This window comes from Telmatherina bonti, assembly GCF_933228915.1.
Source record: "Telmatherina bonti genome assembly, chromosome: 22".
Classification (NCBI taxonomy): Eukaryota; Metazoa; Chordata; class Actinopteri; order Atheriniformes; family Telmatherinidae; genus Telmatherina; species Telmatherina bonti.
In genome coordinates, this window is record NC_136631.1 from 23,979,403 (window position 1) to 23,998,937 (window position 19,535).

At 39.6% G+C, this 19,535-nt stretch overlaps 1 protein-coding gene across 1 annotated transcript in view; it reads right to left on the reverse strand.

Moving 5' to 3' along the window:
- Positions 1–15,228: 15,228 nt before the first annotated feature.
- The window catches only part of crip2 (cysteine-rich protein 2), a 20,580-nt gene continuing 16,273 nt past the window's right edge, over positions 15,229–19,535 (reverse strand). The window contains exons 5-8 of the mRNA XM_079261847.1: positions 18,809–18,877; positions 18,529–18,623; positions 16,915–16,972; positions 15,229–16,684 (exon numbers count right to left, since the gene is read on the reverse strand). Of these exons, the coding sequence (XP_079117973.1) occupies positions 16,617–16,684; positions 16,915–16,972; positions 18,529–18,623; positions 18,809–18,877 (290 nt within the window). The 3' untranslated portion in view covers positions 15,229–16,616. The remainder of the gene's footprint in view (positions 16,685–16,914; positions 16,973–18,528; positions 18,624–18,808; positions 18,878–19,535) is intronic.

A 19,535-nucleotide genomic window follows, 5' to 3' on the forward strand; every position in this document is an offset into this window, starting at 1 on the left:
ACTGAGTCTGTGAATCAAAGCATTTCTCACTGAAAAGTGTTAGATAACTCATTACTGTGGCCTTATAATTTAGAACCCGTTGACAGCCTCTCAGCTCTTCATACCTCTCCTTATGGTACCTTTAAAATTTCTGCTCATTGGAGTCTAAATTGGGCCGCGGTGGACACTCGCTTCATAACCACAACGCCACAGTGAAACTTTTCTAAGTCGTTGTGGAGCATAAATTGGAACAAATTAACACAGACATGGGATTTGTAGTTGCTTTTGTCTGATTTTACTTCCTATGTTTCACTTCTCTTACCTCATAGTCAACCTGGCAACAAATCAAAACATGACATGCCTGAAAGCATTTCAAGCTGGGCAGCACCGTGCTGGCTTTCTTCTTTTTTACTGACATTTTCTAATGGTTTGCAGTGGGCACATGTTGCACCACACCACCAGGTCTCAACTTGGACAAAAGATGGCTTCTAATTACTTCATTTTACAATAATTGGGGACAACTTCTTTGTCCAAGCTTTGTATTACTGACCTTGGAGGGCAATAACTGGCAGAAGAAGCATTTCTGTGGAAATGTTTCGCTAAAATAACGAGAGATGAGATGATCGAAGGCTCTTTTATGATTTATGTAATACTGTTCCTTCATTTCAGTTTCTGTTTATTTACAGATTGAGGTGAGGTGCTCTGTCCAGAGAATACACGAGTCACACAATGGCTATGGAGTCAGAGCCAGATTTATTCTAGTTTGGCTGATTTTAGCTGACTTGCAGATATGCGTGTGATACGTAAAGATTTCTGTCGTAATCATCCAAATGGTAATAAAAAATTTCCAGATATAATTCATGCTGGTGAAAGTTCACACCTTTTTCCAAAGCCTTGCCTGGTTTTTTGTACATTTTCCTGCAAGTTTTCTGTGGCATCTTTTGCTATCTCATTATAAGCATTGTGGTTTCTGCTACTCTTAACATTTGTTCCCATCTGAACTTTTTTTTTTACAAGCTTTTGAATGAACACGCCATCTTAAATATGTTTAAACTAGTTGAGTTATTTATGAGCAAGTGGCTACTGGACAGAATAATTATTTCAGGCCCAAAGCAGCTTCGAAACTGTAGTTTAATGGATGGAGGATGCAGACATTTACAGGGTTTTCTAAGGTCTGGAAAGTACTTGTTCACTACTTCCCAACAGGCACCACACAGCGGTTTGCTTTTGAGTCTTTTAAAAGTTTCACGGTTGGTTTCAGTCTCATCTGAGGCTGCACTCAAATCCCGAGCACTAAGTGGTCATCATCTGCAGCGCTTTGAATGGTTACATCTTTATCCTGTAGACGCCACATGAATCCTGCTTCAGATCAAATCACCAGACCAGTGATTCATGAAGAGCACAAAATCACATGTTGGTGCTTTCCTGCTTCTCATATGTCATGTCAACATGAGGCAACAGCCACCAACGATGGACGGTAAAGTTTTACTGCTGGCAGCACACTTTATTTTAAATTAAGTAGATTAAATGATGAACAGTTGGCAGTGTTACGCTTTATTAAATAGTTGAAAAAGGCATTTGATTTAAATAAAACTGGTGTATTCTTAAACTTTGTTTAAGAAAAGCAGATGTTCTTACATTGAGATGAATGATTAAAATACCTTTTTTTGCTTTCATTACCCACTTTAAAAATCATCCATCATCTTCCGTCTCATGCTTTCCCAAGTGACCTTTCTTTACTTTATTAGTGGGTTGATTTGAGTAAATGCTGGAACTAGAACCGAGGTACAATATTCTCTTTGCAACAGGAGAGCGAAAGGAGAAGTAAGGAAGAGAAAAAAAAGTCTCATGATTTTTATGCCTCCACGCTCCCGGAAAACCAATCAGGCTGGAATGGTAGTGAACATCAGGTTGCACTCAAGGCTCTATTAATCACTTGGTGTTCACGTCTGTTGGTCTGTGTTTCCATAAACTCTCAGGTTAAAACTGCTTCACATTATACCGCGGAGATCTGGATAGAAGTTCAACTGAGTGCGAGGCAAAGGTTGGATTATACAAAATTAGGCTGTATTGCAACTGTAAAAAAAAAAAAAAAGTTTATTTCATTATATGAGCACTGCATCTCATTTCTCATTGTAGCTGTTTTAAACAATAGCATTACTTGGTGTATTTTTTTGGGGGGGGGAATCTGTGATACTAATGAGTTTACGACAACTTGAAACCTGACTCTACTGTTTTTTCCTGTTGGCAGGTCTCCAACAATGTGGTCTGCTGTTTACGACTGCTGTTGGTCTCTTCAGCCCATTAAAGGCCAGTAAATCAAGAAGCGTATGAGCTGTGGGAATAAATGCAAAAAAAAAAAAACCCCACATACTGTCATTGAAAGTCTTAAACGCAAAGTGTTTACCTTGTCATCAAGCTTCAGATTTGTGGCTTTAAGCCTGACAACACACAGATCAATAAATACAGCTCCCCTCCATGAAACCATTCATTCCACAAGACAAAGGTGGTCCCATTTAAAAAAAAAAATCTATGTTGCAGATTTATGTAATGGTCCCGTAAGATCTGATCCAGTTCATGCAATTCAACAACGCCCCTGTGTGAGCTCTGTCTGAGCAGAGGGATCTGGGTGTTGCACTGACCAGGACACCAGATGCTGAGAGGTGTTTGAAGCAGGTGTGGAGGTAAATGGATTCTGACAGTACTTAACTTGTAAATATATCCTTTGTGGAGCATTTTAGCCTCAACATTGTCCAGGAAAGTCTGAATGTGTATGTGTGCTTCATTTTCATGCTCATTCCATCATAAACAACTGGGAAGGGGAACTCTTTAGTCTTTTTTAATTTTTTTCCCAGTTTTAGGTGCTGTGCCTGAGGCGGTGGAGGTTGGGGGGGTGCTGGCTTTGCCACACTGCTGCTGAGGAGAAGAGGGGCATATTCACATGAACCATTTGGAAAGAGTTGGGTTCCGACTCTTGCTAGGTATACTTGAGATTGACTGTACCAAAGCTGAAACATTTACCACCACTGAGGATTTCACAGTCGAGTTTCCTGATCCACTGTACTAAAAAACACCAAATAATGTCTATGAGGAAAACGTTGGACTATTCCAGCGGTTCCCAAATCTTTTCTGCAGGGTCCGTTTTTCCATTGACAACAATAATGTCCAACTCCCCCTCCCGACACATGAACCACAGAAACATACTAAGAAATCCCTCGTTAGTTTTAGTGGCTAGATAACTATAATTAAAACTGTGTTATTATCCATTCTTCTGCTTAAGTATAAAACATTTTAAACCAGGAATCTCTGCAAACTACTTTAAGTGAGTGGAGTTTTGAATGAGACGATGCTGCTTTAGTAAAACAACTTTGCTATATATGATAGTTGAATAGTTTATTTCTAAAGTAACCTGCGGGCTTTTCTTTGTGTTGAGGATGAAAAGTCCCCATGTGGTGTTGAAACTTCTTTGGCTTCATACTTCATTATATTAGATGATAATATTTTGGTACATGCAAAAGACTGTGGTCTCATTATTACCCACCATTGGTCATTACTGTTACTGGTCAAGCAGGGACAGATATGCTCCATCATAGTTTGTTCTCTTTTCTTTTCTTTTTTTAACTTGAAGTCTCTCTTGTACATTTGTCATCATTTCCTATGAGTACTTTTACAAATTCATCCAGTGTAAAAACTCCCCAGTTTGGGGGGCCTGCCGCCCAGTTTGAGGAACCACTGGACTATTCTAAAATGGCCTTCTATGAGCCATGACCTAAATCTTATTAAGCATCTCTGGAAGGAGCTGAAACATGCCATTTGGGAAAGGCACCCTTCCAGCCTGAGGCAACTGGAGCAGTCTGCTCATGAGAAGTGGGCCAAAATACCTGCTGAGACGTGCAGAAGTCTCATTGATGGATACAGGAAAATTTGACTGCCTCAAAAGTTTGTACAACAAAATATTAAGTTTAAGGTACCATCATTGTTGTGCTCACACGTGATTGGTTACTTGAGCTTCTGCTTTGTGTTGCTTCTCGCATGGAGCTTTAGCATTTCTCCTTCTACTCCATCCTTCAGACTCCGTTTGCTTGTAAACCTCACACTGCCGTGGCGTCAAAGAAATACAATTCACTTAAAAAGTCATGACTCAAACAATAAAAAAAAGTGTCCTGTGATCTGTTATACAGATGTCTGTTGTATAATAGTGACCGAATGATTTTTTAAAAAGCTTGCCAACAGGACACGAGAAGCTGCATGAAATCCAAGTCTCTTCATGCATTTTTTAAACTCTTAATTAAACTCCAAAACCTACCAATAAAATTGATGCAAAAAGTTTTTATAACAACAATGGTAATTATTAAACAGTTAATAAAACACAGAAATGTGTCATATAATGTGGTTATTTTAGAGGAACTAATGTCTCATACTCAACAAAACTTTCCTAAACGTTGTACATAAAGATTGTTCAGAAAGGATACTTTCTTTCCTGTGGGTGGGGACCATAAAAATCTTGTGGCTGTCCCTAATCAATTTCCACTTGAGCCAAATCAAATAAAGCCTCTTGTGGTGGCGGTATTTTTGAGCCACATGTCTGGCAGCCTCACCAAGTCTGTGCCGCCGCAGAGTAAGTTAGCTCTGTAATAAGTATGAATCTTCAGACGTGATTGCTTTTGGAGTACCGGCAATGTAATTATGTCTGATCGGATCTCACTCTTTCACTATCCTCATCACAGAATATGAAACAGGGTTGACTCTTAATCCTAATTTCACCAATAAAGTGGGGAAAGAAGGTATCCAATTCATACAAAAGTCAGAGATGTTCAAAATAACTTGGAATGCCGCTTGTCTGAGAAACCAAGCGTCACCGTGGCAACCGCCTCCGATAACACAAACAGACCTCGATTTTCTTGGCCTGGCAAATAAAAGGCAAGAGCGGACAAAATGTTTTCCCAAGTGATGGGCTCTGCAGAGTCCCTGTGGTGGGCTCTGACAATGTGGGAACACTTTGTGACCACTGAAGTAGTCTGTGAAATAATATCAGAGCAACAGCTGGGCTCTGTGCAGATATCCTGTCAGTTTCTGCTTTTTTTTTTTTTTTCTTTTTCACACTGGTTTTTGTTTCATCTACTGTATTGCAATTTGCATTCAGGCTGAAATGGAGAGCAGATGTTTTGTGTTATATGTATGCAAAGCAACAAAAAACGTTTAAAGCTTCAGGCAGCTCGAAGAAAGAATACATTTCACCAGAGAGAAGACAAAACAGCAGCTTTATTTGTTCTGCTTTAAGGAGATGACATATCAGCAAAGGTGTGTGAAGTCTTTGAGCTAGCCACAATTTTCTTTTGTCCTTTTCGCTACTGATGTCTACCTGTCATCTCCACTCATTGGCATTCCAGTCATCTCTCATCCTCCTCCACAAGCAGCTAGAAACTGCTCGCTGTATTTTAGTTCAACACCCCTCCTCGCTCATTTTCCATCCCAGCCTGGCAGCTGCACACTGGGTCCATTGTACACACAGAGGCTTTGCCCATTCACCGGATACGCAACAATGAGGGAAGCAGCTGTTACGTCAGTGGGTGCGCCCTTGAATGCAGACAGACGCAAACAAAGGTCATCTATGTGAAAATGTCTGAAAACCACATTTTGAAAAGTAAAACAAAAAAACAAAAACAGGAAAAAATTTTTGATAATAAATGTTTGCTCTTTGTGATGCTAGGCTTCAGGCCCTACATCAGGTCATTGTTTTTGCATCTGAGCACAGTTAAAGATAAGAACTGCAAAGACTTTACACATATTTAAGGAACCAAATAATAAGCTTCTGTCTCATTTAGTTTAATAATTCATAGGTTTAAACAAAGCTTTGGATAGTGTTTGAGTCTTCAGTTTATTGTAGTGAACAGGATCAAGTTGTACTAATTAACCTGTCTGTGTTACTGCTGAACTGGATTTTAACTTTGACACAGTCACAGGGAGCATAATCAGTTTGAATTGTATTTTAAAAATATAATCAGATTATATTTGCATAATACAGTTAGTTCTTCTGAGATGGTTGAAGTTTATAGCAGCTACGGTGGTGTGACAATTTCCCAAATATTTATACTCTTCTTTTTGGTGAAAAATATTCAGTTATAATAGAAACAGGACAATATTGCAAAAATGCACTTTACCTAATAGCTGCTTGTTTTTGTACTCTGCTGTTGAAATACATTAACACTCATGCTGTTGTTGTTTCCCTTTTGACTTGTTCTTCTGAAGGGGTCGTCATTGCATTGGGGAACTGGCACCATGTTTTACACAGAATACCCTTCCTGATGCAACCCTCTGCATCTATCTGAGTTTGGGACCGGCCATCAGAGATGTGTACCCCTCAAGGCTGCAGTAGCGTAGGGGAGTAGGACTTGAACCAGACCAGTTTGAACCAGGCAAGACAAGTGGCCCTACCGCCTGAGCCACAGCCAGCCATATTACCACTCATGCAAAACTGAAATTTATGACTCCCATTTATAATCGGGCTGTGACGATATGCTTTTGTCCCGATTCGATTCAATTCCGATTTTTTTTGGGTGCCGATTCGATTTAAATTGCGATTCTCACAGTTCTATGGTTTGATGATTTTTGTAAAAAATAAATGTATGAAACTTTATTTTTTACTTATTAAACTTATTTTCCTTAATTTCAATTAGGAAAAAAGCAACACAGTAGCCAGACCATCATTCTGCTGCTAAAAAGGCCAAGAAGACAAGTTAAAAGATCAATAAAAACAATAAAAATGGCAAAAATTTTTATAATGGATTATTTTTTTTATCAATAAATTTATTTATCATTTATCAATTTTTTAACAAAAATGGATTTTAAAATTGTGAAGCAAAAAAATGCTGATTTTCGATTTTCCGATTCGATTTCCCCACTCCTAATTTATAACTTTGTATCTTCCATCAAATTCAGGTACCATGACAGAAATCAGTGACTACATTAATAAGGCCAGACAGACAGAATTAAAGGCCATCAATCAACTGCTTTCTTTTTGACAAACGGATCATGTAATGATCAGTGTCCATTATCCAGCCAACACTACATCAGTTAGTCCCACCACAACATGTTCCCTTCATCTCATCCTTTACTTGCTCAACTTTCCAATTGACTTCACACAGTAGAATAAAAACAAATAAACAAAAAAAACAACTAAAAAAAGTTGAATTACTTTCGAGCTTTCTTTATAAAAGACAGAAGATGACAATAGAAGCTGCAAAGGATCCTGTAAAAACAACCATATTTCTTGTTCTTTCCATCTTTCATGTGATTCATGTGTGAACGGCTCTCCTGTGGGCCTTCTTAGTTAGGATGCATGCTAAGCTAGAAAAGCACCCGGAGAGAGGAAACCTCCACAAAAGTCTTGAAAAAGTTCCTGGATCAAAAAGCGGATCTGTATCACCACCAACATTAAATCAGTTCTTGCTTTTCACATTTCCAACAACTCCTGAAAATTTCATGAAAATCCTTCCATAACTTTTTGAGTGATCTTGAACACAAACAGACAAACATATAAACGGTTGGTAAAACATCACCTGGTGGAGGTCATGAAATATACACCCTGGAAAGCTGCAATAAGGAAGAGAAAAACAGGAAAAGGTGACATAAGAGGGAAACAACTGAGGACAGACGTGATGATGAGCAGTGAAAAGGTCCATCTGATTGGGGCAGCAGCGGCTTCCTGCCTGTCTGAGGGTGGGGCTGAGCGTTACGTAGCCCCTCTTCAGTCAACGAAAACATGTTTCACTTAGATTTTATTTGCTTCAGACATAGAATGGAAAGAGGACTGTAAAGAAGGGAAAAAGTGCTTCAAAGACATCTCTGCAGTATCAGCACAAACTGCTGTTTTTCTAATCATCCTCTCAGGCTGTGCTGCGTTTTTCAACCGCTCTGCTTTGACAGATCAGATGAGTGACAACATAAAGTTGGGCTGTTGCTCTTGGGTTTCACCACCAAAGAGACCATCTCTGTATACTTTGTTAATCAAGCTCTGTTTTGTTTCGGCAGCAAAAAGTTGCAAGTCAAAGTGAAAGCTTATCGGCATTGTCTTTTCCACGAGCTGCCAATCACCTCGACCCTGTAAGTGTGATGGAACATGATACCAGATAAAGGCGGTGGGCTTCTTTGGGTTACAGATATGAGTGAGAAGTGGAGCGCTCTTAACTGTAAGCATGGTGAAAATCCCTTCATTGTGGGTTGGGTAGGCCCTGAGGGACCTGTGGGAGGGAGGGAAGTGGAGGATTCAGAGACGAGGCAGAGGGAGGGAAGGTTTTGGCTTCAGGCCCGGACAGTGAGATCTTGCCATGGTTTCATGTCTCTCTGCTGCTGTTCTCATCTGTTTGAAACAGCAGACGGCCCACCTGTGCCGGGTGATTGTTCATAGAGGCGGTGGGGGGGGGCAGTATAATAGAGACTTTGCTTCAGGTTGGGCCGTTAGGGTAGCAAGGAGGTTCTGGGATTCAGCTTCTTCCCTTCAGCTTTTATACGTTAAATGAAAGAGTCTGATGATGTTCATGGTCTGATCTGCAGCAGCTGTGAGAACACTCTGACTTGCAAAACGGGTGGTTTATAACATCATAACACACTCTTAATACGGATGACATATTTTACAAGCTAAAAAGTGGCATGATGATCGTTCAAAGTTGTATTTGGAGATTTTGAAGAATCATTAGCAGGATACAGATGGTTGTTACTTTGACAAGAATCATGTTGTTTATAAAGCTGCCAGAGCCTTTTACTAACACACTAATGCAACTGCACTAAGATTGAGTCTTTGTGGAAACCAGGCTTGTGATGGCACTTATTTGATTCTTGGGGGTCTGCTTCCTCTCAGATGTTTTGCTTTATCAAACTATGAAGCGGACCGATGGTTGTTAGTAGAATCTTAATCACAACTATAATATAATATAAATTTCTCATCATTTGCAAGTTCCAACAATTACATAAAACCATGAAGCAATTTGAAACATGGAATCTAATCACCAAAAGGCACCACAAGTATTTATTCTGCCTTTCTAGCCGACATGGAAACAAAACTGTGACAGCAGGGCATCTGACTGTGGCTCAAGTCAAGCCAACATGGATGAGAGCAGCTTCAGACCTCTATACAGCTGTCAGTCAGACCAAGTTACTCTTAGGAATAAAACTTGTAGCAGTTTCAACATGTCACCACCATGCAGAAATATGGATTAGCAGGAACATAATACTCATAACAATGTGTTCTTTGATCTAGAATAATACAGGAGATTTTTTTTTTAAACTTTTTTTTATCACCAATAACAAGTTATTTCTATGTAGAGAATCTATCAGTCTCCTCTCCTTCCATGTTGCTACTGGGATGGACCAAAGATGGAATTTAGAGCAGGCCCTTTATATTTTTTGGTGTTTGTTATGTTTTAATACTTAGATGAGCAGAATTCATGTGGTTCCAATCAGCTGTTTATACTAAACACAATGCGTAATGGGAAGAAATTTGTGTGTGGTAGATTATTTCTCTGTTGTAACAACACTGCTTGTTAATATATTTCATACTGTTAGAAAGCTTTAAGTCACTTTTGAATGGAGACACATTCATAAGGATAATGTGTCTGTGATGAGTTGCAGAGTTGCGTATGGGCATTGTGGACATCTCTAAAGTCTAAAAGTGTCAAATCTACATAGATCTGTTGAACATTTTGTTGATTTAACAAACAGAATCTTCAGTAGCATGTGGAAGGACCATGTACCAGCAACATCCTGGCACCTACTTCTCATAATGGTAACCAGTTTGGTTACATACTGCAATGGGATGGCATCCCATTTTCCCGTTGCTTGTGGCAACAACAGAAGCCCAAACTGATCCCATGAGTGTTCGATGGGGTGAGGTTTGGATTGCAGGCAGGCCATGCCATCTTCACTCCCAACTTATGGATCTAGTCTCAGATGGACTTTGTTTGGGAGGTGAGCATTGTCGTCTTGGGGGGGACAGAGTTTATCCCCAGACTGTGATGATCGGAGAAATCCACTGGTTGCAGTATCTAATCTCAATATTTCTCTTCATTTACGTTGTGACCTGCCCAGGGTGTACCTGGCCTCTCATCCAATGATTGTTGGGATGGGCGCCAGTTTCCCGCGACCCTGAATTGGACGAAGCGGTTACAACAATGGATGGATGTCGTTTACATTGTTTAGCAAAGACAACCTCACACTGTCACATTTGGCAAGTTTATCATGGATGCAGAACACACACACTCAACTCTGATGCTCATCTCACAAATAATTTTCCCTCACAAATTTAGCATAAATCAAACTTAAAATAAATAAAAATAAATAGGTGTTTTAACTGTGTGAGACTTATCGCCAAGAAGCAGTCTTGCAACAAAGAAAAAATCTACATACAACAAAGTTCCCCACTTTTTGTTTTAAGTTATGATACTACTGTATCAGTCAGGTCCTGCCTCAAGTGGAGGAGTTTAAATATCTCGGGGTCTTGTTCATGAGAGAGGGAAGGATGAAGTGCAAGATCGACAGACGGATCGGTGCGGCGTCTGCAGTAATGCAGACTCTGCACCGGTCTGTCGTGGTGAAGAAGGAGCTGAGCCAGAAGGCGAAGCTCTTGATTTACCAGTCGATCTACGTTCCTACCCTCACCTATGGTCATGAGCAGTGGGTCGTGACCGAAAGAACGAGATCTCGTATACAGATCTCATTTCAGCCTCAGCATACAGGCGGCTGAAATGAGTTTCCTCCGCAGGGTGGCCGGGCTCTCCCTTAGAGATAGGGTGAGGAGCTCGGTCATCCGGGAGGGGCTCAGAGTAGAGCCGCTGCTCCTCCGCATCGAGAGGAACCAGTTGAAGTGGCTCGGGCATCTGGTCAGGATGCCTCCTGGACGCCTCCCTGGTGAGGTGTTCCAGGCACGTCCCTCTGGGAGGAGACCCCGGGGAAGACCCAGGACACACTGGAGGAATTATATCTCTCAGCTGGCCTGGGAACGCCTCGGGATCCCCCCAACAGAGTTGGCAAATGTGGCTGGGAGAGGGAAGTCTGGGCTTCCCTGCTTAGGCAGCTGCCCCCGCAACCCGACCCCGGATAAGCGGCAGAAGATGGATGGATAGATACTACTGTATCATTTTTTTGTATAAAAAAAACAAAACAAACATTTTAAATAGTTTTATGACAGAGACAGTCTTCCATAACACATCATTTGGAAACGTATAATTTGATCCAAAATCTGTAAGCAGCATACTGTATTTTAATGTCCATGTTGACTTGTAAATATTGTTAGCTCTTTCACCTCCACCAACTGTATAAAAAAGCCTAATAACTTTTTTCCCTTCTTATTGTTTATTTACTTTTTTTTAAAAAAAACAAAAAAAAACAAATGACAATGTAAGTGTCTAGAGTTGTTATGTGTAATGTTTCCTGGATTAATAGTGAAGGTTAAACTTAAACTTTAATAACTAAATGAACAATTTGACTTCTGGTCCATGACACAGACTTTAGGCTGACAAATAAAAAACAAGCAAATAAACAAAACAACAAAACAAAACAAAGCAAGTCAATGCAATGTAGACAGTCGCTGCAAGAGTGGACTCCCTTTGCAAGTCTGACAGGTGCAGCCGATCTTTACACTTACATAACCTCAATAAAATGTGCTTACTGCACGTTATACTGGTTAAACCTTCTATAAATAAACTAAGCAGCTCTTTAGTTTCTGCACAAACCTGTTAGCTATCCATTCATTTACATCGAGCTGGAAAACATTTAAAACCTGCAGGACGTGGCCCTCATAGACCGGATTTGGACATCCCATACTGAAAGCTAAAAAAAAAAAAAAAAAAAAAGTGAATAACAGATGGGCTTTTTATTCTAAGATTTCTGAAACAATTCTTTAAAGAAAAAAAAAAAAGAAAAAGCATAGTGCTCCTTTGTTACCATACTGGCTGCCTTCAGTCTCTTCTCTTTATATTAATGTCAGGCGCTACCAGTAAACCCACTGACCTTACTGTGGTAGAACACAAGTCATTGGGTGGTGCCTGGAACTAAACTGATCGGTTTCGGTTTAATGTTGCTGCCAGAAAACTGGTTTTAACATTGACGTTTTGACTACTGAGTCAGTGAACACAACACCGACCAATCAGCTGGTGCAGTTCTGGATGTGGATGAAACACGATTATTTCATTGAACTGTTTTCAGGCATCTGGTAAGTATTCATTAAATATTCACTTTTTTTATTAGCTCCTGATGACTCCTGATGAAGGGACACAGCTCTTCTGCAGCTAAATGCACCACTATTTTCATAGAATACCCTGATGTGCTGTTGTGATGTATTTAAGATGGGGGTTGATCTGAATCTCAGTTTTCTGTATATCTTTGCAGCAAAGCCATCTTTGACAGGAAACTACTTGTGGTCATGGGAAGTGGCTGCTTCATGCTTGACAGACTCGCCTGCCAGAAGAAGTGACAAAGAGATCTCTGGAGATCAGTCCCACTTCCAGTAAAGTGACCTCTATTCCTTTCCAGTATGGCGGCTTTGGTCACTTTGCTGAAGTTCTCAGACATTTGGTAGAGGTGTTGAGTCTGTGGAAATGTGCAGGATCTATTTAGGGAATACGATGATGGAAATATTGTTTTATGATGTGAAACAAAGTCTGACTCCCTTAAATACGAAGAAACGGTCCAGAGGAAAACACAGAGACAGGGAGGCCAGCTGATGTACTCTTTTTTTGGAAAGAAACATTATGGATGAAAAGAAGATATTCTCAGCACCCATTAATGACCAGTTTTACCTGCTAAAGTTGTCCCTTTATTTCTCCCAGGCTACATTGCAGTGAGTTCAAACCCCTTTAGCTCTTTTCGTAAATTAAAAAAGTCTGTTTGGTCGCATTTTGTGGGATGTCAGGTAACAATTACTGTAACCAACTGAGGAAGCTAAGTTTTATGTTCTTTGTGATTTCTATGAGGTTAATTAAGGAGAACTCATACACATACACACGTCACCAAGAATCGTTTCCAGAATAATTTGGAAACCCCTCAACTTCCTCATGGATTTACTGCTGCATTTACATCATGTGGGAGGGAAGGCATGATGGGAGGGTGTTACACAATGCCTACACATCATCAGACAACACAAGTGGATTTATGCTCTTTAGATATTAATTGTGATTGAAAATTCCTTGTTAAACTGTTTTGAAAGAAAAGCATAATGAGAGCTAAACTTTGATTTCATACGGTTCTTTACTGACTTTTAAATGTTTAACTCAACATATTTTGATGTGAGATGGTAGGATTTGCAATCTTCTACAAGTCCTACTGGTTGAACACAAAAAAGCCCCTTTTTTCAGAGAGTTAGAGAACCCAAAGTGTGATGGCATTAGTTGGCTTGTTCAGAAGAGTCCCTGAACACAAACTATAAACTCTGACATCATATCTGTACATTTTCCCACTAGGAATACATTTCTAATAAGATTAAAGATTAAGGCAACTTCATAGTAAGTTACAAAACAGTGTAAGAATTTTGTCATATTTTGGCAGCAAATGCAACCTGATTCAGACTGAAATGTGGTACAAAAGTACCACACCACTTTCTAAAAAAAAATGTAAAATGAAAATAACAAAATGGAGTGATATCCGAATCTCATTGACTCATATTTCATCCCAAAACAGAAATATTTCAGATGCTAAAGCTCACACACCTTCTTATTTTGTGCATAATATTGATTTATTTAAAACTTGTTGGCAGCCCATCATGACTGGGTATTAAAGGAGCATTTCAGAGAGGCAAAGCCTCTCAGATGTAAAGATTTTATTCCATTTGGAGCAAATAAAAAATAGGTAGAATAAATGGAATACAAAAACAAGACATATCAATTAAGTGGCTATTGATACAGCCACACATGTGGCTTGTGTAGACTTTCTGTGATGTCCGGAAAGGGCGTAGAAAGAAGTTGGTCACCTGTTACGACCCACACCTTTACACACCATTAGAAGGTGAGAAAAAGAAAACCAAAGCAGACACAGACATAATCATATTTGACTTTATTTAATTACTAAATACCCTGTAATAACAGTAACAACATCAAGTTTCCAAAACAGGAATTTATACAAGAAATAAAGTCAGTTTTGTTACTGAGCCAGTTGTCTCTTCATTTCAGTTTTCTAAACATGTGTCTGAACTTCTGCAGTGTTGTACAGCTGTTTCCATTTAAGACAAGCAGAAAAACTCAGAACCAGCACTCCTCTTTGGTTTAAAGCAAAAGCAAACAATACCTGTTAGAAGATAAACTAATTGAGCTCTTCCTTTGTTAGGACGGAAGGGTCATTCACAAACATACTCAGCTTCATTTATAACAGTAATATTTGAAAATGATTTTCATCTAAAAAACATTTCCCATTCATCAAACTTTTAGATCTGGAACAGAAATGAGCTTGATATTAATTTCTGCTCATGTGGGCCAATCCATCCCCGAAGTGCTGACAACTCTATTCTCTCCCAGTCCTGTGTGTCTCGTTTTGACTCAAACAGCTGGATTTACTTGGCAGACATCCTTTCAGGGCCACAGTTGTCCAAAGGTGTGTGTGAGACCAATGCAAAAAAAAGAGCTCTCTGTAGACGGCTCTGTCACTCCACACACACACTGTTGTTTTGTATCCCAGCAACCATTCTGAATAATCCTTAGGGTGCGGTTCAGCACAAGAGTATAGAGAAGTTTCCTTACTATGATATGAGATGAACAAGTATGGGCAAAGTTGGAGTTGACATCTTTATTTTGTGACTCAAATCACCACATAGGCTGCAACTGTTCATCTCAAGTGCGTGTATGCAGCAGAAATGCAACAAAACCTGTCTTACAGTGAAACTTTTTCAGGGAAGATGTGAGACCGAAATTACAAAGCCGCTCTTGTAGCTGCCAATCATTTTTAGATACGAAACGCTTTTATACTCATTTCAAACAAGTAGTTATTCTTTCAGGCTTACAGATACTCACAGGTCACTTTCATGGTAATAAAGCTGCTACGCTTTGCTACTTGATGCCAGCAAATTAATCAGATGAGACGTAATGTACTATAGCAGAGCCTCATCTACAAAAGTTAACATCTGCATTATGAATAGGACAAGAATGCAGTCATATTTTATTTTAGTCTTTTTTTTTTTTTTTTTAAACTGAGAAGAATGACACATTAGCCTCCTGCTTTTTATTTATTTATTTTTTTTAATAAGTGAAAACAGCCACTTAACCCCCAGCTCTGATCCAACCTCCCACGGGAACAAATCAGACAAACTCACAACACATGTCGTGTTTGTTTATTGCAGTTCAGGAACAGAAAAAAAAAAGAAGTTCAAAAATCAAACAGTTTTTGTTACACAGATGAAAAGTTTATGAAACATTGAGTCAAAAAGATGAATGCTGGTTCAACTCTACCAACAACAAGCCCTGCGGTGTTTATTAAGTAGGAAACACTGTAACAGTCATACAATAATACTAAAATGCACATTCTTACAGAATGACTTGTCTTTAGTTCTACAAGCTAAACTACTGCATTTGCTGCTGGCAAAAAATTTAATACTTCAAAGAGCGAGTCATGGAACACAACAGCAGGGTTACTTCTTTGAACATTATAAAAAAAAAAAAATCTTGATCATAGATTTATACAGCTGACATTTCCATGTTACACATCCTTCATAATCTGCCACATAAAGGCTAGTAGTACTGATGAAATTTAAAGGACTTGATTCAAAGCAAATAAATACGTTTGCCCACCGTGCAGCCTTCTCAAAACTACCCCCCCACCGCCACCATTCGCTGTTAGAAAAATATCAAAACTGCCTTTATATGTAACAGAATGGAGATGAAATTTGTTCTTCATTAGCACTTTATAATTTTCTTCCTTATCCTGATTCTTAAACTACATTTTTTAACATTAGTTTTAGAAGTACACTTAACAAATGTCTCATGGTGTGTTCAAAGTCATGTAGCAGCCATCTTGGAGCTGCACTTTCTCGTCTTTATACAGATGTCATCCCGCAGCCAAACTATAAACGTGGCATTTGTAAAAAAAACAAAAAACACACAGATTTATTGGCAACGTGCTCCTGAGCACCACCTGTACGTGGAGCAGTCGGAGGTGGAATTCCTCTGGCTCTCAGCAGAGAACAAACTGCACCTGTCTCTACCCACAATGCACTTCTCCACACCTGAGAATCATTTTAAGTCTGATTTTTTTTTCTCCAACATCATCTAAAAACCTTAAACACATGGGTGAAATTTAACACATTTATCTATATATTTTGTTAATGCATCCACATACATGATTCTTTATGTGTAAATTCGACAGAAACGTTGTTTGTGTGCACTAACGAGCAACACTCATGTGGAAATAATGGATGTGTTTGTTCTCCTCAAGCAAATATACGCAACGCGTGTCCAGGCAGCCGCTGTTTTCAGTAATTCATTCCTTGTGCTGCTAAATCTGACTGAGGACAGATTAAAGGGAGAAGAAGGCTGGTTGTCTCAGGTATGAATCTACAGATGGGGAAGGATTAAAAAAACAAACAAACAAACTTCAAGGCTACAAATAGTCTTTGATGGAAAGTGTTGTGTAGAGAAGAGGGTGAGGCTGAGGGGGACAAAGGTTCAAGGCTGGGTCACTGCACTGGGCTCCTTGTCATAGATGTAGCTGCCCACACCACCAGTGTTGACACCTGGAAAAACCACAGGGACAGCAGTGGGTGGGAGAAGGTAAAAGAGAGGATCAGACAAGGTACAACATGAGCAGGAAAGGTTGAGAAATATTTCCTGTGCAGCTAGTCTCATTCTGAACAAGCCGCTGTGGTGCATTCATGATGAAATGACTCTTGAGAAACACTTGTGTGACATTCTCTTTCAAGTGTGGCTGATAACTGGTGGGTTGACAGCACCCCCTAGCGGTTACCTTTGGGCCCAAAGAGAACGGCGTAGCATGGTTTGTGGCAGTACGGCTGGCCGTCATGCTGGAATGACAAAACGCGATTAATTACACTGAAGATAAGCAAGATGGTTTCAGTTAAACAGAAGCTGATGGGAAAACGGTAAAGGTCAACAAAAACATTATTTACTGACGTCATCACCAAAATAAGGCAATTAAATATCCTTACACCATCACTGGCTAAATTATTCAGTCCCCACTGCAAATATATCAGTGTAAATATAAAGTCAGCCTAAAGGTACTTCGTCTTGTTAATACCAGTGAGCGACCTTTAAGACTTGCAGCTGATGTGACTTTGAAGATGTGAAGAACGAAGAGTTGAGGATGAAGATGTAAACATCCACATCGAGACAAACACGGCGCGGTGACCTTTTAAACTTAGAACTCATGAGTGAATTTGCTGTAAAGTGGATTAGACTCAAGTGGAGGGGATGTGATGTCATCTGAACGCGTTTCAGATTCAGAAGTTATGAGGAAACTTTTACAAATGGTTGTTTGCTTGATTCTATGTCATCGATTACATTTAGGTCCTTGTTTTTAACCTACACACTGGACTGGTTATCTTTGATGTATTTTAGATGCCTGGCCTTTAAAGTCTTTCCATCTCCATGGCCCAGAACTGCAGTCAGTCCCACTAATCTTAACAGAGCTCTGCAACATCTGCTCCCAAGCTGGAGGATCCGGCAGCAGATGAGCTGCTGGACCAAACCGATCAACGCTAGAGCCAAACAGGACTACTGTGCTATTGCCAGCTGCAGTCAGTGGGCCAGAGTAAAGCTACTGGTGACCAGATATTAAACTTCTAAAGCAATTTTTTTTTTTACATTTGTGTTGCTGTAAAACATTTTCATGAATGAAACTTACTTGAAAATATCAGCAGGCAAAGTAAACTTACACAACGTGACACTTTTAGAGGAGATTATCTGGCTGAAGATGTTTTTTTTCTTCTGTTTTCTTATATTTGTGTTTTGACATGTTTTTACACCTCTGATCTGCATTTCTCACTTAATTTTCACCTTTCGAAATACATCACAATTCTGTGTTCAGCTCTGTGTTTTAGTGTTTTGCTACCACTTGGAAGAGCAGCTGTGTGCTGCGTGGACTGAAACTCCAAAATACTGTTTAATAATGAAGATGCAGCCGTCGTTTGTATTTTTCTCCAGCGTTTCCTTTCTGTTGCTGTATATTTGCTATGATGTCAGTTGTTGCTGGCCAGAGTATGAACTTCCTGAACTGAGTCAGCCAACATGTAGCATCAGCCTCTAGGGCTCTGCTTTGCTTTTAAAACGTCTGTCTGCATTTAAAAATAAAAGTCTAAGGCAGCCGAGAGCACCACAAATGAGCCTCTCTTTGAAAACAGACAATATAACGTGTAAGAACCACCTTATAATCTCAAAATATTTATGATTTTTTTCCGAATACATCCTGTATAAATAATTTTTAGATATGATGTGTATGGTAGTCATTAAGTGTTTTCTCTCCTCCGTTATCCTGTGAATTTGTTCCACCTGCGGCTGTTGTCCTGCTTATCCTCCGTTACCCTACAGAGATGAAGTGAATCTGACTGGGACGTGTTCCCACCTCTGCATGGCTGCCAGGAGCCAGAGTCTTGCTGCACCTTTCACAGCGCAGACAGGGCCGATGCCAGTCTTTCCCCAGTGATGTCACCTTCTCAGCTGTAATAAAAACCACACAAGTGCAAACATATATATATATATATATATATATATATATATATATATATATATATATATATATATATATATATAAACATATGTGAGACACTTAGGAAGCATTTTCACACCTTTTACTCCAACAATTTTTGCTCCCTCTTGTTTCATACAGGTGTGGAACTACTTACCAAAATACACCTTCTTGTTGCATCTGGGACACAGGTTGGCCTCTCCAGAGAAAGTGGTGATGCTGCCAGCTGCAGACACGTTACACACACACGTTATAGTAATGGCAAGGGTACTGCAAAAGAAAGTCTGCTGAATGGGCCCTTGTCTTCCCAGTTGGCGCTATAATCCAGAGGAATAATGATGTGGAGCTATGAAAATAAAATGAAACCCAGTACTCTACAGATTTAATAGATTTCCAGGGAAATGATAATGTAAAGAGCTTGATCTAGCCCAGATAAAACAATTACTGCACTGTTTTCTAAAGGTGATATTCCTAAGAGTGCTGGTGACAGCTGATGGTGGTAAATTTGTAAACCTGACACTTTTTTTCTTTTTACATATTAGCACTAGTCCAATTAAGCAGAGGAGCTGAAAATTAATTAATCAGATCAAGTGTTGCATAAAATAAAAACGGCACTCCAACATATTAACCTACTGTATTCCCTCTTCAAAGAAGTTTATGTTTATTTACATCCTGAATGGTCACAAAATCCCATTTCAGTCTTCAATAAACAACAGGATGGGGGAAAGTCCCTATTGGACAGCTTGGCAGAAGGAACAACAACCAGTTTAAATGATTTTGTTGCTGCTAACCCGAGTGAGGAAGACACACCCTGTCTGAAACCACCAAGAAAAAATCCCCATCAGGTCCCAGAGGACTTTGTAAAACAGATTTCTCATTATTTA